Source organism: Pinus tabuliformis, chromosome 9, assembly GCF_031772625.1.
Source record: "Pinus tabuliformis cultivar Carrire ecotype Pingquan chromosome 9, CPIR1, whole genome shotgun sequence".
Lineage (NCBI taxonomy): Eukaryota > Viridiplantae > Streptophyta > Pinopsida > Pinales > Pinaceae > Pinus > Pinus tabuliformis.
The window spans coordinates 1,272,761,961-1,272,784,150 of NC_142307.1; the positions used below are offsets into that span (position 1 = coordinate 1,272,761,961).

Sequence of the window (22,190 nt, forward strand, 5' to 3'; positions counted from 1 at the left end):
TTTACCTATGTTTTTGGGTCGTCGCAGGTCATCAATTGTTCCACCCACTAGCCCTAGCGATGTCGTCGCTCTGTCTCTATGTTGCACTCATGACGAGCTACTTTTGGCAAGTTTTTTAAACAAATTTTCAAAACTTCGGAGTGTAACGGCTTCATGGGTGGTCCTAGGGTTGGTTGTTGGATCATATGAGCTCGCCTCTCTCCTTTGGGATGGTTGTTCCACCTTTTGTGAAACCTCCCAAAGGGATAATATCTTTCTCCCGTCTCTTATGGAGGCTCCTCCTCTTATAAATACCTCCTTCATGGCTAAGATCAGCTAGTTCAAAGAGTTGTAAAATAGCTTCACAGTTCAAGAATTCAATTAGTGGAGGTAGAGAGTTTTGCTAGAGTTTGGAAGTAGCCTCTTATGTAACTTAGCTTGGGATAGCTTTGTGTGGATTTGGCTTGATTGTATGAGTTTTCTAGCATCATAATTTTGCCTTTTGGGTAGGAGAGAGAGTTATTCATCCTCTTGGGAGACACTTCATGAGTGAATGCTTGCAGAGACATGCTGACAAGACCCTTCAAGGAGACTTACGACATCAAGGCTTGGTTGTAAGTTTTACTTCATTTTATATTAATACAAATCAATGGTTTATTTCATATATCTTATGTCGAATTTCATATTGATAGCTTGAAGCTCCTTGACCCTTTAAGTAGATCGTTTTTGTCATATTCTATTATGTTCGTTGTTGTTCTCTGTATGTTTTTCTTAGGTACAAAGTGATTAGAAGAACGAGAGCTAGAGCAACACAATGAGGACTTCATCAAATGAGGATTTGAAGGTAGGCCTTCATGACATAAACTATCTAAGAAAATTTTCTTTGGTATTGTCTTTGTTGTGACTAGACCCACTCTAGGGCTAGAGGGGTTGCCTCTGTCCGCAGAGGGAACTTTCCTGCATCACAAGCACAAATCAAAGGAAAGGGAATAATCAATATAGATGAAAATACCAAGGCACAAAATGTCTTATATGTGGATGGTCTCAAGGACAACCTACTGAGTGTAAGTAAAATATGTGACAAAGGTTATGATGTGAATTTTCACTCTTGACACTGTAAGATATGAAAAGTAGAGAATGGAAAGGTAATAGGAAACGCAATTAGGAATCACAACAACGTGTACATGTTTGATGATTCCATAGTGACTTTCTACTTGATCAAAATAGATCAAACATGGTTGTGGCACAAAAGGTTGGGGAATGTAAATTTCAATAGCCTAGTCAAAATTAGTAAGTTAAGGGAAGTCAAAGGCTTACCAAGACTATCAAAGTGTGTTAGTCTAATCTGCAAGTCCTATCAATTTGGTAAACAGACAAGAACATGGTTTAAAACAAAGGATTTCTCATCTTTGAAACCTTTGGAGTTAGTTCACATGAATATTTTTGGTCCCACAAGAACAAATATCCCAAGAAGAGAAATGCACTTTATTTTATTTATTGATGATTTTACTCGGGCTACTTGGATGATGTTACTGAAGAAAAGTTAGAATCCCTAAGTACATTTAAAATATTTAAGGCTCGGGTTGAGAATGAGAAGGAACTCAAGATTAAATCCTTAAGATCTAACAAGGGAGGAGAATTCATATCAAAAGAGTATGAATATTTATGTGAAAAGCATGGCATAAGGAGACAGTACTCAGTAGCAAGAACACCATAGCAGAATGAAGTGGTTGAAAGGAAAAATAAAACCATTTAGGAGATGGATAGAGCAATTATGGATGAAGGGAAGGTTGCTCACACCTTCTAGGAAGAAGAATCTCAAGTAGTTGTTTACTTAGAAAGTATAACACAACTCAATCTTAACAATGATAAAACCCCTCATGAGTTATGGAAAGGAAGACCAACATCTGTAAAAAAAAATACCTTGGAAAGTTTGACTCTCAAGTAGATGAGGGTGTATTCCTTGGATATTCAGTAAAGATTAAAGGATACAAATATTTAAACAAGAGGATAAAAAGGGTTGAAGATTGCATCAATGTCATATTCGATAAAACTTTGCCTCATTCAGGGAAGTCTAAAGAAAATGATATTTCGGATGATGAGGATTCTACTCTCAAGTATGCAGATCAAGAAGAAAAATATGAAGAAGAATAAGAAGATACAACACAAAGACACAAGATCCCATCCATGTATGTACAAAAATAACATCGAGAAAGTCAAATAATTGGTGATCGAAGGCTTGGTGTACAAACTAGAAGGAAATTCGTTGGTAGTTCTAGTTATGAAAATCTTGCCCTACTCTCACAAATCGAGCCCAAAATCTCAACCATACAAGTGAAGAAGGGTTTTGGGTGAAAGAAATGAATGAAGAGTTGGACCAAAATGAGAAAAATCACACTTGAGAGCTTGTTTCCAAACCCAAGAAAAAAAATTTATTGGCACCAAATGGATTTTAAAGAATAATTTAAATGAGGAAGAGAAAGTTCTAAGAAACAAAGAAAAGATTGGTATACAAATATTATGCACAAATAGAGGGAATATAATTTGAAGAAACATTTGCACTAGTAGCAATAACGGAATCCATTAGAATATTTCTAGCTTTTGTCAGTCATAAGAACATTAAAGCATATCAAATGGATGTAAAATTAGCCTTTCTAAATGGAGATTTAGAAGAAGAAGTGTACATGGAATAGCCAAAAGGTTTCTTTCTCTCAAAGAATGAATATTTTGTTTATGGATTGAGAAAGGTTATGTATGGGCTTAAACATGCTCCAAGAGCATGGTGTGCTAAGCTAGACAAATATCTCCAACTGTGGGAATTCAAAAGAGGGATTTTTCATAGAAATCTATACATTAAATATGAAGATGATCACTTGATAATTATTGTGGTTTATGTAGATGATATTATCTTTGGCAATGATTTGGAACAGATGGGACAACAGTTTGTTGAGGTAATGCAAAAATAATTTGAAATGTCAATGGTAGGATTGTTGTCCTTCTTCCTTGGATTTCAAATTCCCCAATCTAAAAAGGGTATCTTCATCTCTCAATCCAAGTATCTAAAGGAAACATTTAAGAAATTTGGGATGGAAGATTGCAAGTCAGTTTGTACCCCCATAGTGATTGGTTGTAAGCTAAGTAAACAAGATGAATCTCCTCTTATGAATCAAATAACCTGCAGATAAATTATTGAAAGCTTGATATATCTAACTACTTACCGACCAGATATAGTGCAAGCAATGGGCTTGGTGGCAAGATTTAAAGCAAGTACCAAAGAAATCCATGTCAATACAGTGAAGATAACTTCTAAATATTTGCAAGGCGTAGTAGACTTTGGATTGTGGTATGCTATAGGTAAAGATTTAAATTTAAAATTTTATACTGATGTTGATTGGGCTAGTAGCATTGATTATAGGAAAAGTACCTTTGGAGAAATATTTTTCTTGTGGGGTTGTCCTGTATATTGGGTAAGAAAAAAGCAGGACTCAATATCTCTATCTACAATAGAATATGAATACATAGCTACCGCCACTTGTTGCACTCAAATTTGTTTGGATGAAGCAAACCCTCAAAGACATCAATTTTGACTTAAATGAACTAATCCCAATCTTGTGTGACCACACTAGTTCTATTAGCATCTCCAAGAAACCTATTATGCATTCAAATTCAAAACATATTATGATCAAATATCATTTCTTAAGAGAACATGTTGTGGATAATATTGTTCACCTCGATTATGTGACCATTGATGAGGAGATTGTAGATATATTTACAAAACCCCTGTCACAGGAGCCATTTGAATATCTCAAGAAAAAACTCTAAGTAATATCTTTGACATGCAGTTGACTCAGCTCAAGTAATGGTTTGCAACTACTTATGTTGGTGATCAGTTTAACGACTAGGTTGCAGGAGAAGAGCATCAAATTTGGACATGATTTCAAGGGGAGATGGTGCTACCCTTTACCATTGATGTCAAAGGGGGAGAAGTGGTCCAAACATTGTGAAATGACATCATCCAAGGGGGATTTGTGGCTAAAGAGCATATGTAAGTCTAATAGTTTAGGGGGAGTGTTTTCAAGAAGAGAAGAGTCTGAAAGATGTCACGAAGGGTGTTTCTATTTGTTAGTGCCATCAATGTTTCAACAATTTTTTACAATGTTTCCATCAATGCCAAATGGGGATATTGTTGGGGAAAATGTTGTTACTTATGTCAAAGGTGGTAGTTCCATGAAGCTTTCCAAGAAAGGTCAAGTTCAGGGGGAGTTCTCTAATAGTTGTAGTTTTTAATATAGAACCATCATAGTAGCAAGATAAGTGAGGAAGCTAAAAATATTATTATTATTATGGTTGGAGTGGCCTAGTATTTGAACGCACTTATGCCTCAAGGTATTTTCTCCTTTGCCTTTACAATTTGCTCAGATGGATAGATCTTGGAAACACCTTTTCAACAGTATAAGGCAGATTGAAGAACTCCAAAGGTTGATGGAGTTATGGCTAGTTGAATCTTTGGTAAAGTTCAGGGCCTCAAGGTTCCACATAGACCTTGTGCTTTGCAAGAAATTTCTTTGAAAAATAAATTTTAGACTCAGGAAGATTCTTTGAAAAAACCGGGTTAGTTGGGCCTTTCTCCTAGTCAGTAGGTAGATCCAATCAAGAGGTTGTCTCATCAGGAGGTTTAGGAAGTAGTACAAAGGACACACCTCTAACCCTTGACTCTCGACCAGTGTGGGACTTAGAAAAGAAATACTCAAGTGCACATTAAATTGGCTAGTTGACGATTGGGCAGTCAAACTAGTTGCACACTAAAAGATCTCTTGACCCATGAGTCATGGTTTTAAGTGCTCATTAGTTAGGCCTTTGGTTCTAACCCCCCTAGGTGTATGATGTTAAGTCATTAAGGGCATAAATTCCCATATTTAGTTGCATTCACTGAATCCAACAACTAGATAATTTTGGAGATATAGCTATAGACAATGCTAAAAACTTTTGATATACCAATATTGTTAAAACATACAAGTTATATTAAATTTTGATGCCAGAACAACAAAAATGACATGGAATTGAATTGCACTAGTTGAATGCAATAGATCACAATTAATGCAATTGGTGTAGCGCATTTGTTTCAGTGGTTGGATTCCTATGATCTTGCACAGATGATAATGGAGAACAAGTTTTAGTTAGTTCAAAATAAGAATGCAGTCTTAGTTGAAAAAATATGATCATGTACTATGGTCATTTTTTTGGCAAGGGAATCCATACTAAGAATTTAAGGATCAATTGTATCATGAAAGAAATCACTATGTATATGATTACGGGTTTCGTGCTCCATTGTTTACTTCCTATTATTTTTCCACTATTATATGCTTAGTACAATCACCTAGCCCAATTCTTTATTCAATTAGAAATCACTTTCAAATCAATTTAATATTTCCATAACAAATAGAAATTGTAGATAGAATAGTAAATGTAATGTACAATAGAAGACATCTAAGAGAAAATAACAAGAGACACAAGATTTGGTCAACGACCAGGGGGAAACCCTTTCAAACTCTTCTTCTATTAGATTGTCATCAAATGTTTAGCAGAGATATTACAATGATCCAATTCAAAAATAAAGATTCAAAGTCAAATATTTGACTTATCCAAAAATTACCCAACCAATATCTAAGAGATGAGTCCAAAAGTCAAATCTAGTCAACAAGTCAAATCTAGTCAAAGTTAGTAGCAATCAATAACAGCAAATGATTCCCTAACTAGTCAATGTTAAATAGTCAAATTAGCTCCAAAAAATTTGGTCCTGATAGCAGAATACTCAACCTCTTTTGCTGGTCAAAGTCAAGTCAAAACATTCCCAAAAATGCCTCTAAAACTAGTCAAAGTCAAAGTCAACTTTTGCGGTCAAAAAGCAACTTCAGATCTGTGATCAACCAAGGTCAAAGTGCCCATAAAACTATATCCTCCTTTTCAAATAATTCTTCATCCAAAACATATGCAAAACCCCAAGTCAAACCAATTGTAGTGCCCACTCTAGTTTTCTGACCCTAATATGACATTATCTTAGATACTTTATTCTAGGAGGACCTCAGGTTGAGGATCCGGGCACATGACACTATTATTAGCGATTGAGATATTCATGGTTGTGATGTTTATGAATGCTTTCCATTGATATTATGATAGCATGAATGGTTATGTATCTTATCTATCGGTATTCTGATGATTGCAACATTAAATAGTTAAGTTTGGTCTCTATTTGAATTTATGATGATGAGCGTAGTAAAGAATATGTATGCTCTCTACTAAAAGCATGATGATGATAAATTTGATGAATAGGTATATTTCTATTGATGTTACGATGTTGATAGCTTAATGAACATGTATGTTTCCATTGATGTTTAATGATGATAGCCATGATGGATGTGTCCCCTATGTTGACTACTTTCTTTAGTTCAGGCTTACAATGGACAATGATGTGAATGATTAGGAATTGTTAATGATGCTATTATGACAATGACTAACATTGAAAAACCTTGTTACTAATGATTATTGAGTATGGCAGGAAACCATCAGAGGCACTCGCATATGACGAGTTGATGACACCTGGTTTGATGAAAATTCATATTATTTTATCTTCGAAAGTCTAAGTCGATCTTGGAATCTGCCATATATGTTTAACTATATTCTGATGATATGTTAAAGGTTGCAGGCACAAATTAGTTGCTTGACCGAATGACTCACATATGGGTGATGGGGTTGTACAAGTGGATGGAACTACATGGGAGGGGTGGGACAGTGTCCCTGATCTCACCCACTAGCACTCCCGTCGTGACTTGGGCTGGAAGGGTTGAAACACCTTCGCCTTGAAGATCACAACGCCATGAGGGCAGATCCCCAAGTTGGGTCGCTCATGAGGATTTTACCGGGGGGCGTGCATCAAGGCGGAATCCTTGATCCCTGACACCAATAGTCTCACTATAGCAGGCAACATAAGAGATGATAGCGGTCTATGATGTTGCACCTATATTTTCCCCTCGTAGTCACTGAATGCTTGAAGGGCAAGTGGCGTGGCACCCTTGGAACTTCAAAGGAATTTCTTGAAGGGCACGACCAACTTGGAACCCTTGGCATCACAAATAAAATGTTAGGCGTGGCACCCTTGGAACTTCAAGGGACTTTCTTGAAGGGCACGACCAACTTTGCACCCTTGACATCACAAATAAATTGTTAGGCGTGGCACCCTTGGAGCTTCAAGGGAAGTTCTTGAAGGGCACGACCCAAACTTGGCACCTTGGAATCATTAAAAATAAATTAATAAATAAATATAACCAAGAAATGAAAACTAGGTAAATTTACATCAAGAGGAAATGATGTTAGAAACCGAGGTAATTATATCAAAAATAAAACTTGGGTTAAGAGGATCATAGGAAATAATAAAATAGATTACCTGAAAAAAATTCTACCCTTCCCATGTTGAAAAATGCTAGGTAGATTATGTGGTGTAATTAGGTAAAAGGAGAAAGAGGGATATAATTGTAAGGATAAAGATTAATCCTAAACTAATTAAACCTAATTAAGAAAATAAGAAGGTGAATTAAAATAAGAATAATAAATTAAATTTAGAGAAATGTAGAGAACCTCCATGTGGCAACAACCAACATAAGAATATACATCTAAGAGATAACCTGAGTTAAATTAGGGAGTAGATTGGGGATAAAATCTTAACTCATTAATGGACTTCAAGTAATGAACACAAATTAAGGAATAAAAGGGGGGGGATAAAGAGACAACTAGGAGAAGAAATAGGAATCTTGTGAGGTGAGGAAAATATTAGTTTTAAATAAAAAGTTATGTAAATAATTTTGGGTGACCCTTGATGAGAGAGTGACACATGGGTGGGTGAATAATAAAACTATTGAATTAAAAAATATATATAATTATACATGACATGCCAAGTGTCATCTAGGAGGACTCTTATAAAATAAGGGGCAAGCCATGGGAGAGGGGACTTTTGGAAACCCTATTGTTGGATGGAGGAGATGATGTCAAAGCAGTGATTACGATCCTATAGTGAGTTTGGTGAGGTAGAGGATTTTAGAGAGGGGACTCTTGAGCCAAGGAGTGCTCTCCTCTACCAGCTATTGAAATTCTCCATTGTACAACCCCATTGCAGCTCGGGGGTCCGCGGGGAAGAAGAGTACCCAAGGAGTAGGCTGGGAGGTTAACCGGTGGGTCATCGCATTCGGATCAAGTACATCGCCATTTATTCACTGAGGTTTCCGACAACAAAGGAATACTAGCAACAGCAAAGCAAACGGAGTCTCATCTTCTGGTGAACGGTACATATGTGTTGCAATACTATTTTGTTCTTAGTTAAATGTAAGTAAATGTTATGATATGTTTCTTGAAATGAATTCCTAATGTGTTTCTCTTCTAGTTGCTTTTTGCTGTGATTTAAAAAAAAAAAAAGATATGTATATAGTCTGGATAATTGGATGGATATTATAGTTTGGATATGGTCCTTCCACTTGGTATCTCATCATCCAATCTTCCACTTGGACTCTCTTCTCAAAAACATTCATTGTGAAAAGATGAAACGATAGTTTTTAATTTTTAAAACTGCAGATGGCAATGATTAATAAATAAATAAATAATAGTTACCAAAACCACAACGTATCAAGTTTTCATCATCCAATGAACATTCCCTTTTAATCCAAATTAAAACAATTATGTCTTCAAAGATTTTCTTCGTCACAATGGACCTCTGATCTCATGCTTTGATGGAGTTAGTGACAGTTTATTAACTGCTTTAAATTTTCCGGAAAAGATGGCGTGGCAAGATAAGAACCTGCAAAGAGACAACTGCGGTGGAATTCAGGGAAGAATTTATTATCATAGGCTAGTAACACCAAGGCATTGACAACTGACACCCTCAAGGATATTCTATTCTTCTTGTTATCCTTTGCCGCATTTCCAGCCAATTCAAGAACCTCTGTTGTGAGATACTCCATAACGGCTGTCAGATACGCGGGAACTCCCATGCCGACTCGCTGAGCATACCTGCCCTTCTTGAGGTGCCTTCAAATTCTTGCAACAGAGAATTGAAGGTCGATTTTGTGGATTTGGAGACTAACTTCTTTTCTCCTCGCCTTCTCCCACCCGCACCTTTCCCAGAACTATCCTTTGAAGAATCCATGACCACCGCCTCTCAGATTAGTTTAACTCCGATTAAAAGTTCTTAATAAAACAGAAAACCCCAAACGATGCTTGCACCTGTGCACACTGACGAATAAGCTGCAAGAAGTAGAGTGCGAGGCTATATAGTTCTCTGCTGAGAGTGCAGGCGCCATCTCAAAGTCGTTGCCCCGAAGGATATTATTCCAGAAAAGGCTACTGAAATAGCCCTCAGATTTTTCAACTCAGATTTTTGAGGTATAAAGGTCGTTTTCTTTTTTCACTGCTTCTTTCTCCTTTTTCTTATTGTTCAGACAATTTTGAAGAATGTTTCTTGCCATCCTGCACCTTTCGCAATTGATTATCAATCCAAGACAAGTGTTTTTCTATTTCTCCAACAGCCTTAGGGTCCTCTGATGATTTTAACATCTTCTGAAGCTTCTCTCGCTCTTTAGGAAGCTCTTCATCAAAGATAAAACTATATTTTTCTGAACCTGCCTTCTTCAAAATTGCCACATAAAGACTCGAATCTTGGATCTCGAACTACCTTTTTGGACCTTGAACAACTTCCCTAAGCCTTCCAACAGGCTTCTTGCTGCTCATTTCCATAGGTCTGTTTTTGTTAGCTCTTGAGGGTTTGGCATCATGCTTGAATTTAGAAAGGGTTGATTCTCGACCATCAGAGCGCACTTTTTGAAGCTCTTCAAATGGAATGTTTGCAAGATGCTCTTGTAACTCCTCTTCTTCCGAATCAAAATCTTGATTTTCTTCATCTGAAAGGTTATTTCTATTCTCTTCTTCTGAATTAGCATCTTCACTATCTTTGTCCGAAGCTAATTGTGGAGCTTCGTCATCATCCTTCATTCTCGATGTATGGTCATGTCCCATCAACTTCATATTTCTTTTGTTCATTGCTTTAAATTTCTACCTATTACCCGTTTTTTTTCAGGGTGGCTTTGTCTAATGGGATGTTGTCGGCCGTCTATACAAACCACTGTAGTTTTGACAGACGATACCAACAGTAGGTGTGTATATTATTTGCGCATACTCCGCAATATTATCAATTAAAACCTCCCAAAGCACACATTTCTGGGAAGTTTTTTTTTGTAAGAAATAATTCTTGTTAACAAACTAGGCTTTCAATTCTTGAATGGGACAGTCTTGTAATCAAATTTTCTGTAATCAGCAAGAACTCGGAGCGGCTGTGACGCCGTGGGTAGGTCATCAATTTTCTTTAATCAGGAAGAATTTAAATTTAGACGAGTAACCCAGCATCTACCGCTTAACTTGTATGTATTATTCAATTTCAGCGCGGAGTGTACTGTAATTACATGATGTCATAATTTTTCTTTAATCAGGAAGCATTAAATTCTTTTGAGAGACGAGTAATGCGCCATCTGCCACCTAATTTAAATATATTTACAATTAATATCGGCGCAGCTATGACACGAAGTGTCTGTAGCTAATATTTAAAAAAAAAACAAAAAACTAGACGGCACCCTTGCATACATCTGAAATTTTATGAACTGTTGAAAGTCCACCAAATCCGTAATGTGACTAGTTACTGAAACACACCAGATTCTCTAATAAAACAGATTTATAGACATGCATCATGAGTATAATCTGAGACAATGCCCTCACTGTTTAGAAACATACTAGATTTTGTGTTCCAACCTTGTTCCATCTTTAGAAAGTCCATCAACAATCCTATTCCTGTCCCTGTGGATATGTGAGAAAATTGATAGAAGAGAATGAATGATATTATACAGTTATTGTAATGTGAAATTACTCATTGTTATTTTCTTCCACATTCATTGAATAACTAGTAGGGAATCTCCAAGGATTTGAATGTTTCATGCATTAGCGGCAGCCTCATGAGTCAGTCTCTGGACCAATATGAAAACCATTAATTCACAATAATTAATTGTTTCTTGGCCAATGCATATTTTAAATTAATTTTTAAAGCTATGTCCAAATATTTTAAAATACCAATGTTAATATATCTAGACAAATTCTTTGTGATGTTATGATTTGTGACGTTATGCTTTATGACATTAGGAACAAAATTCGTTTTATATGAAAGTTGAGATTTGCATTTCTTTGTGACATTATGCTTTATGACGTTGGGAACAAAATTCATTTTATATGAAATTTGAGATTTCCATGTTTAGATTTATGCAACATGAATTACAATAAACTTAAACATGGGTTTCAAAACAACTTAGAATATTAGTAGGGTGTTTTTTTTTTTAAGGTAAGCATTTTAATCAATATTGAGGGAAGATATAAAAGTATTCTAGAGAATAAAATCGTGGTTCATAAAATTGCTCTTATAATGAAAATTATGAAGTTATAAAAATAGTTTTGGTATTTTTATAAAAATATATATATAGTATAGCACTGGTCCATACGATTTGCACCTCAAACATACTCATTTTATGCTAGACACTACTATAATTTGAAAACTATTCCAAGAGTGAGAAGCTTTCTAGATAAACATTACAAATTTAATTCTATAAAAGTACTTGATTTTTGCAAAATCATTTATTAATAGTCAATAAAAATTTGGACCAAATCTATGAAGACACTAAATATCACTGACAAGTACCAATGGGACCCTTTCAATGAATTTAACCAATTGAAAAAGAAGCTTTATTTATGAATTAATGGATTATGGAATTTATTTTACAATTTCTAATACACGTATTGAATTGTTAAAATTAAAGAATTGGAGACTTTGCTTAGGGTGGTATTGAAACATACAGTTGAGAAGCACTCATCCTTAAAATGCACTGGTCAATGCACATGTTTGCTTAATATATTTATAACAATTTAATGATTAACAATCACCAGAAATTAATAACAATAAAATAAAACATACAAATAAGTTTGACTAATGAAACTAGTTCCATATCATTTCAATAAGTTGTCTTTTCATCGTATCATACCAAAAACTTAATCTTGACTTTGTCATACGCAAATTTTCTTGGTCTAGGCTTTATGAGTGGTTGGATGTGAAGCATTTTAATGCTCTAACCATAATCAAGCCATTCTTTTAAAAATTAATAACAAGTTAAAAGTGCCACATTATAAATTGACATATGGAAATTATGTTTTATGTAGTAATATCTTGGTTAAATTTAATATTTACATCAATTGTATAGATTTTTTTTATTATATATTGGTATGTATTAAAGAGAAGTCAATAATTAAATATTGATTGCAAAAGGATGTTTCTTTTTATGGGTACATGAAAAATTAGGAGTGTGTTTTAAAATATTATTAAATTAATTTGTGTTGAAATTGTTAAAAATAATTTGAATTAAATTATAGTTTTCATAAATACAGTGATTGATATAAAAATATATTATAATTGGGATATCATATTTTCAATAGGTTGCTATGATCATTTGATAATTTATGCATGAGTAAGTGAAGTGGAGTGGTCACTGGTCACAAGTTGTGATCACTTAAAAGTATCCTTGGGTTTTCTTTGAAAAAGGTTGGGATATTTCTTTGGAGATAAACTTGAGCGATAGCAAGGATGTCACTATCTCTTTCTTGATAGGTGAGGTGTGGTAGGTGTTATAACCAATTTGATTCCTCTTGATAGTTTTTATGTAGCTAAAATAAAATCTTCCCACATTTGCAAATAGAAGACAACTTCCTCGGATTGGGAAGTATGTTTTTGTTTGATAGGCATAACTTCCTTATTTAGAGTAGACTTCTTTATGCCCAATTCAATGCTCTATATATTATTGACTGCATGTTTAGATTTTTCCATTGCTACGTCACGTGCCACATCATCTCTAACTAGTTGAGACACTAACATCATTACTTACTAGGATACTATCTATAAGTAAGTAATGTGGTGATGTTTCAAAGAGTTTCTTGGTTGGATGAACTCCTAGGAACTATTCATGGAACACTACATCTTGACGCACAATCACTTGCTTTGTAATGTATCTAATTATTTATTTATTTACAATTGCTAATAAGAATATTTTAATTTTTAGCACTTTTGACATCAAAGTCTTTCATATTTTACTAGCTTGTGAGCTTAAATTCACCATTTGAATTTCTTATTCTTACTTGTCCACCTCTTTCGACATTTTTCCGCCTATGGCCTAAATACAATGCTACAATTATCATTTTAGGGAATATACTGACAAGGGTCCAAAATGGCACTTATTGAGATATTGGGGAAAATATTGCAGAATTATCAGAAGGGATAACTTAGAATTTAAAACTTTTTGAAAAATATCAAACGTATGGATAATTTATACGATCTTTTCTTCTACGACAATATTATTGCAACATCTATGACAGTGAACTCTACCATATGCAATGATGATCATACAAATCACTTTGTGTACCCGACATTGTCACTTATAGCGTCATGTAGACGTAGTTTGAAATGAACGACTATAATTGGAAGCTACAGGAGTACAGTGAGTGGACGACTTTACTTGGTTGAAAGCATAATATATTAATTGTACCATGAGATGAATTTTGATTGTGATTATCCTACCCTTGTCTTGTTATTGCTTAGTCAAAAAAAAAAATTGGGCTGCAATGTTCCACAGATATAGTCCTTTAGTTATAACGGAATTCATGGTATAGATACCTTGGGAAAATTATAGCTTGCCCACCAGAAGGTTAGCAAGATTTTTAGGAAGGGTTCTTAGGATATGTGTCGTCGTTTTTCTTTTATGTTCTAAGGACTTCGGGACGAAGTCCATTTTTAAGAGGGGGTGTATGTAGTGCCCACTCTAGTTTTCTGACCCTAATATGACATTATCTTAGATACTTTATTCTAGGAGGACCTCAGGTTGAGGATCCGGGCACATGACACTATTATTAGTGATTGAGATATTCATGGTTGTGATGTTTATGAATGCTTTCCATTGATATTATGATAGCATGAATGGTTATGTATCTTATCTATCGGTATTCTGATGATTGCAACATTAAATAGTTAAGTTTGGTCTCTATTTGAATTTATGATGATGAGCGTAGTAAAGAATATGTATGCTCTCTACTAAAAGCATGATGATGATAAATTTGATGAATAGGTATATTTCTATTGATGTTACGATGTTGATAGCTTAATGAACATGTATGTTTCCATTGATGTTTAATGATGATAGCCATGATGGATGTGTCCCCTATGTTGACTACTTTCTTTAGTTCATGCTTATAATGGACAATGATGTGAATGATTAGGAATTGTTAATGATGCTATTATGACAATGACTAACATTGAAAAACCTTGTTACTAATGATTATTGAGTATGGCAGGAAACCAACAGAGGCACTCGCATATGACGAGTTGATGACACCTGGTTTGATGAAAATTCATATTATTTTATCTTCGAAAGTCTTAGTCGATCTTGGAATCTGCCATATATGTTTAACTATATTCTGATGATATGTTAATGGTTGCAGGCACAGATTAGTTGCTTGACCAAATGACTCACATATGGGTGATGGGGTTGTACAAGTGGATGGAACTACATGGGAGGGGTGGGACAGTGTCCCTGATCTCACCCACTAGCACTCCCGTCGTGACTTGGGCTGGAAGGGTTGAAACACCTTCGCCTTGAAGATCACGATGCCATGAGGGCAGGTCCCCAAGTTGGGTCGCTCATGAGGATTTTACCGGGGGGCGTGCATCAAGGCGGAATCCTTGATCCCCGACACCATTAGTCTCACTATAGCAGGCAACATAAAAGATGATAGCGGTCTATGATGTTGCACCTATATTTTCCCCTCGTAGTCACTGAATGCTTGAAGGGAAAGTGGCATGGCACCCTTGGAACTTCAAAGGAATTTCTTGAAGGGCACGACCAACTTGGCACCCTTGGCATCACAAATAAAATGTTAGGCGTGGCACCCTTGGAACTTCAAGGGACTTTCTTGAAGGGCATGACCAACTTTGCACCCTTGACATCACAAATAAATTGTTAGGCGTGGCACCCTTGGAGCTTCAAGGGAAGTTCTTGAAGGGCACGACCCAAACTTGGCACCTTGGAATCATTAAAAATAATTTAATTAATAAATATAACCAAGAAATGAAAACTAGGTAAATTTACATCAAGGGGAAATGATGTTAGAAACCGAGGTAATTATATCAAAAATAAAACTTGGGTTAAGAGGATCATAGGAAATAATAAAATAGATTACCTTAAAAAAATTCTACCCTTCCCATGTTGGAAAATGCTAGGTAGATTATGTGGTGTAATTAGGTAAAAGGAGAAAGAGGGATATAATTGTAAGGATAAAGATTAATCCTAAACTAATTAAACCTAATTAAGAAAATAAGAAGGTGAATTAAAATAAGAATAATAAATTAAATTTAGAGAAATGTAGAGAACCTCCATGTGGCAACAACCAACATAAGAATATACATCTAAGAGATAACCTGAGTTAAATTAGGGAGTAGATTGGGGATAAAATCTTAACTCACTAATGGACTTCAAGTAATGAACACAAATTAAGGAATAAAAGGGGGGGGGGGGGGGGGGGGGGGGGGGATAAAGAGACAACTAGGAGAAGAAATAGGAATCTTGTGAGGTGAGGAAAATATTAGTTTTAAATAAAAAGTTAAGTAAATAATTTTGGGTGACCCTTGATGAGAGAGTGACACATGGGTAGGTGAATAATCAAGCTATTAAATTAAAATATATATATAATTATGCATGACATGCCAAGTGTCATCTATGAGGACTCTTATAAAAGAAGGGGCAAGCCATGGGAGAGGGGAATTTTGGAAAACCCTATTGTTGGATGAAGGAGATGATGTCAAAGCAGTGATTACGATCCTATAGTGAGTTTGGTGAGGTAGAGGATTTTAGAGAGGGGACTCTTGAGCCAAGGAGTGCTCTCCTCTACCAGCTATTGCAAATTCTCCATTGTACAACCCCATTGCAACTCGGGGGTCCACGGGGAAGAAGAGTACCCAAGGAGTAGGCTAGGAGGTTAACCGGTGGGTCATTGCATTCGGATCAAGTACATCGCCATTTATTCATGGAGGTTTCCGACAACAAAGGAATACGAGCAACAGCAAAGCAAACGGAGTCTTGTCTTCTGGTGAACGGTACATATGTGTTACAATACTATTTTGGTCTTAGTTAAATGTAAGTAAATGTTATGATATGTTTCTTGAAATGAATTCCTAATGTGTTTCTCTTCTAGTTGCTTTTTGCTGTGATTTAAAAAAAAAAAAGATATGTATATAGTCTGGATAATTGGATGGATATTATAGTTTGGATATGGTCCTTACACCAATCCCAAATTCCCAAAATTCAACACTGGTCAAAGTAGAATTCAACCCAATCAAAAATAGTATCTCTCCTCTTCGCACATGTGGAAAAGACCTATAATTTTCAGAAGTAGTTGAACCTCCAAGTGAAGAATAATATGTGTGATGAGATTCACCAAAGTGATTTGACTTGAGGTGTATTTATATGCTTCTTAGGTGGTCGAATTAGCTTGCCTAAGGTACTTTTGTGTACTTGTAGGTTTCACATTAAAAATTAATTTTTTTTTACCAAATAACATTATTCCAAGGGGAAAGAGGGTCTTCTCTGGATGAGGGAGTTTTTCCAAAGGAGGAAATTTGTCCTTAGCTTTCCAAATTAAGGAGGAACTGAGTTTTTGCGACACCTATAAGCCCAAATAAATATTACATCAAACCATAGTCTTTCATTTCAAATTCAGAGGCCAACTCTCTCTTGCACTTGAGCATTAAAGGCTCACTACCTGTCAAGAATAAGTCGTCAACATATAAAACCAAAATGATATGCATACATTGGAACACATTGAAGTAGAGATTTGGATTAGTATTGCCTCTTGTGAATCCAAGATTCACCAGGTAGCTATCAATATAGGCATGCCAAGCTCTGGGGCTTGCTTCAAACAATATAGTTCCTTCTTCAACTTGCAAACATGATTCTTCCTATCTTGTACTTTGAAGCATGTGATTTCTCAATGAATATTTCTTCATGTAGTATTCCATGAAGAAATTTAGTCTTCACATCCATCTGGTGAAGATTTCCTCTTTGACTAGTAGCAAGGGCAACAATTGATCTAATGGTGGTGTAGCAGGTAGCATGTGAAAATATATCAGCATAGTCTTCCCCCTATTTCTGGGAGAAATATCTAGCCACGAACCTCACTTTATATTTCTCAATACTTCCATCAGCTCCATGTATGATCTTTTACAGCCACTTCAAATTCACGATAGACTTTCCTTTGGGTCTCGAAACAACATCCCACACATCATTCTCCATAATGGATTCATACTCTTCGGCCATAGCATATTTCCAAACCTACACTTTTACTACTTAAAAGTGGGAGGCTCATCCTGAATGATGGAGCTCATAACTACAACGTACCCCTGGTATTGACATGGATTCTTGCTTTCTCTAAAGATTCCTTTGGGAACAGAATGTCTTTCAGCATCCTGTAATGTATCACGAAGCCAAAAGGGTCTCTTCCTGGTAGGGGGATAACATGGAGGAGAATCCAAGGGGTCCATATGCTCTATAGGATCATTAGCAATGTCCTTCTTAGATTCCAGCACATAAGGGCCTTCTAGTAGGTCCATGTATTTATCTTTCTTCTAAACATATGGAGGTGGAGGAGGGTCCCTTACTTTTCCAAGGGCATCATCTTAGTCAAAAGTTACATCCCTGCTAAAATTGATTTTCCTTTGACCAGACATATATACTCTAAAGGCCTTAGAATTTTCACAATATCCAACAAACATACCTTTCTTTCTCATGGTTTCCAGTTTGTTCCTCTTGTCCTTCGACACATGAAAATATACGAGTCATCCAAATATCCTTAAATGACCAAAATCGAGCTTCACATCTATAAACACTTTTTCAAGAGTCTTGTCACCTTGGACTTGATGAGGAATCATGTTTTCAACATAAACTACTATATTAGTGGCTTTTCCCCAAAGGAACTTTTGTAGCATTTGATCATGTAACATGGCTTGGCTAGCTTCCATGATAGACCTATTCTTCCTTTCAGCCACACCATTATGCTCGGGATTATAGGGTACAATAGTTTCCTTCTTAATTCTATCATTCTTACAAAAGTCAATGAACTCTTTAGAAGTATATTCTCCACCATTGTCAAACCCGAAGATCTTGATCATTTTCCCTGTTTGATTCTCTATCAATGCCTTGAAGTCCTATAACATCTCGAATGATTCTTTCTTGTGCTTCAAGTAAAATATCCATGTATTCCAGCAGAATCTATACACAAATATTATGTAATATAGATATCCACCCGGAGATTTTATTGGCATGGGATCATATAAATCATAATGGATAAGTTGTGGAATGTCACTAGTCCTACTTTTGTTGGAGGGGAATGGTCCCCTTGACTTCTTCCCAGTGGCACATCCCACACATACTCCATCATGGATAGATTAAACATCAGGCGTTCTAGGAACCATCTTTTTAACTTTGGTCATGGATTCATAGTGTAGATGTGAAAACCTTTGATGCCATAACTCACTGATGATTTCTATCATGTACTATAGCTTGCAATGATCCCATTAACTATGTAGAGTTCTTCAATTCTAGATCCCAAGGTAAAAGCATCCCTCCTGCGAGATTACGAGGGTTAGGTGAGGACCTTTCCCCTTATGAAGGAAACTCTCATTCCTTTGTATACCAAAGCATATATAGATACAAGGATATTCGTTAATCCCAGAACATACATCACATCATAACGAAGAACGGTTTCCCCATAGTCCAACTGAAATTTAATAGTGCCAAATCCCTTCATAGGATAAGTGGAGTTTTCTCTAAGGATGATCTCTAGATTGGTCTCCCTCTCAACCAGATTTGAGAGGAATTCCTTGTACCCAGAGAAATTTCTAGAAGCCCCATTGTCTACCAACCAACTATCACATGAATCTATAGGAGATGAACTATAAAGAGCATAAATAAGCATATATTCAAATTGAGTGGTAGTAGCATTATTTTCATACCTTGAGTACTTTGATCTCTTTTGCGGGTGATATCCTTCTTCACAATCATTGGGAGCATCTCTTCTTATTTTATCATCTCTCCTTCTTCTATCAGTACCTCTTCTTCTAACATTAAACCTATTGTTGTTGAATCCATAATTGGACCTAGGAGCATCTCTTTGTTGAAAAGTGTGCAACAAGAAATGCTAAATTTAGAATGTGCTAAAAATAAAACTTCTAAAAATAGCAGTTTGGCCAAAATGTGTCAATGAGCATTTTGGCCACCTTGGGTGAGAGGTGAAACTACTAAAAATAGAATATTCTAAAAATAGCATTTATGGGTCCTTCCTATTTTTAGTAGTCCCCGGTCTAACTATAGGAAGTAAAAATGAATTTGGTCTTAACAACAGTTTAAAATATTAATTAATTAATCTCCATGAGTTAATTAGTTATGGAAAATTAAACTAGAAGTCTTTGTGAGAACATGCAATTAGTTGTCCCACTGATTGAGGAATTTATCCTTTATTTTCTCCACTGATTGAGGAATCAAGTATGATTTCTATAATGAGAGGATCAGTTGACTTAGTTTTACTTAGTCAAGTCCATTTAGATTAATTTAACAACTTTTTAAATTAATGAGATATAGTTTGTTAATGCTTGCATGCATGTGACAACTATTATTTCAGATAACTAAGCATTCCCTCATGGATAATTGATGCATGTCAGTTCAGATAGAGACCCAGTTGAGTTCAGATGAGGGACAGTGTACTATCATATGCTTGGATATTTCTAGTAAGTATTCCTTGCATGGAGAAGGATCTATTTCCAAGAGAAATGTGTAATATAGGAGATTGGAGGACTTGTGGCCTATATATTGAGGCCTAGGTAGTCTATCATCTTCATCTTTTGATTGCAGAGAGTACAAGATAGCTCTTGAGCTGATTCGTTTTGTAAACAGAAGAGGATTTCCACTTGATTGATAATACAGATAGGGGTTTTATGTTGGTGCTTTCCCCAGTGATATATCTTGTGTTATGGTTGATTATTTCTCTTACTCAATTATATTTGTTTATGCTTGATGTTGCTCATGAAATCGATTATGCTTTCGTTTAATGTTTTGTAGAGCTAGATCAAGTATTATGCTTTAGTACATTGCATATATCAGTTTGATCTACAAGTGTGAAATTTCTACACTCTCTTTTCTGGGAAGTCTCGGGCATAGTGACTATGCTTGTGGCAGTTGTAACACTCAACTTTTGATAATTCCCTCTTAAATCTTATATGGGAAACCCTAGAGTATGGAGCATGCTTTCTAGAGTTAGATGGCCTTCCTCTTTCTTTCCTCTTCTTCTTTTGTGCAGCAAATGCAGAGGGCTCTCCTTCTTCATGCCTTTGAATCCTCCCTTTGGAGATCATCCTAGTTTCTTCTAAAGTACACTTGACAATGATCTCTTCAAATGTCAGAAATTTTTCATTGTTACTAATAGTAGTGATGAAGGTTCCCCATATAGGAGGAATACTTTGAAGAGTAACAATCACCAACTCTCTATCAGATATATTCTCACCAACAGTCTGCAATTGATCCCTTAGTTAGAATATCCTCATAACATAGGATTGCACAGATTCCCCCTGATTCATCTTAATGTCCTTGAGTTGATTCTTCAAGGAGAGAAGATGATTCAAAATTTTCACCTCATTCATCCCAACCATCTTATCATAGATGCCCTTAGACTTCTTCAATTTTCCAACATAAGTAAGAAAATGATTTATCAAAGAATCAATAAGAATTTTCTTGGCTTTGAGCTCGCCTTTCTTATATTTTTCCTTGGCAGCAGCAAGATAATTTTCTGGTGGCTCAATTACTTTTCCTTCCACATATTCCAAGACATCATTGTCATCCAATATGACTTCCAACCTGATCTTCCAAACAACAAAATTTGATAATTCACCCAGCTTCTTTGTATCCTTGAAGTAAGAGGTGACATCTTGACCAAGTAAAATAGGCTCATTTAGCTTCTTCCAAAGATGATTACTCTTGTCTCTTGTTTCCTTGGGCTTGTATTCACCTCAACTCTGATACCATGTTAATTTTCCATTGTTCTATGCTTAGTACAACCACTTAGCCCAATTCTTTCTTCAATTAGAAATACTTTAAAATAAATGTAATCTTTCAATAACAAATAGAAATTGTAAATAGATCAGCAAATCCAATGTACAATATAAGACAACCAAGAGCAAATAACAAGAGACAAGATTTGTCCAAAGACCAGGGGGAAACCCCACAAGGGATAAAACCCTTTCAAAATCTTCTTCTATTAGATTGTCATCAAATTTTTAGCAGAGAGATTATGATGATCTAATTCAAAAATAAAGAGTCAAAGTCAAATCTTTGAATTAACCAACTAATATCCAAGAGATGAGCCCAAAAGTCAAATATGGTCAACAAGTCAAATATAGTCAAATTAAATAGCAAAAAATGATGCCCTAACCAATCAACATTCAACAGTCAAATCAACTCCAAAAATTTTGGTCTTGGTAGTTGAAAATTTGGCATGTCTTGTTATTTAGATTCAAGTCAAAACAGTCCCAAAAATACCTCCAAAAATGGTCAAAGTCAAAGTCAACTTCTATGATCAAGAAGCACCTTCAGTTCTATGGTCAACCAAGGTCAAAGTACCTAGAAAATTTTATCCTCCTTTCCAAATAATTCAACCTCCACAACAGATGAAAAATCCCAATTCAAACCAATCCTAAAATCCCAAAAGTCAACATTAGTCAAAGTAAAATTCAAGCCAATCAGAAATATTATATCTCCTCTTCACACATGTGGAAAAGACCTGTAATTTTTAGAAGTAGTTGAACCTCCAAGAGAAGAAGAAGATGTGTGATGAGATGTGTTAGTGTGAAAATTCTTAGCATTTGTACCAAAAGTCTTCACTTAAGCTACTAGTGACAAATATCACTAACAACAATGAATAATGATTGTTATTGCTCTTTATATCTACAAAACAAACATTAGAAACCTTGCAAAAAATATGAAATGCACATAAAA

The 22,190-nt window shown here is 35.5% G+C and overlaps 1 protein-coding gene across 1 annotated transcript; it reads right to left on the bottom strand.

Moving 5' to 3' along the window:
• Positions 1–9,559: 9,559 nt before the first annotated feature.
• LOC149153193 (uncharacterized) lies at positions 9,560–10,047 on the bottom strand. Its single transcript, XM_089441201.1, has one exon. It carries the CDS (start codon positions 10,042–10,044, stop codon positions 9,691–9,693), a length of 354 nt encoding a protein of 117 aa, XP_089297327.1. The 5' UTR covers positions 10,045–10,047; the 3' UTR covers positions 9,560–9,690.
• Positions 10,048–22,190: the final 12,143 nt, after the last annotated feature.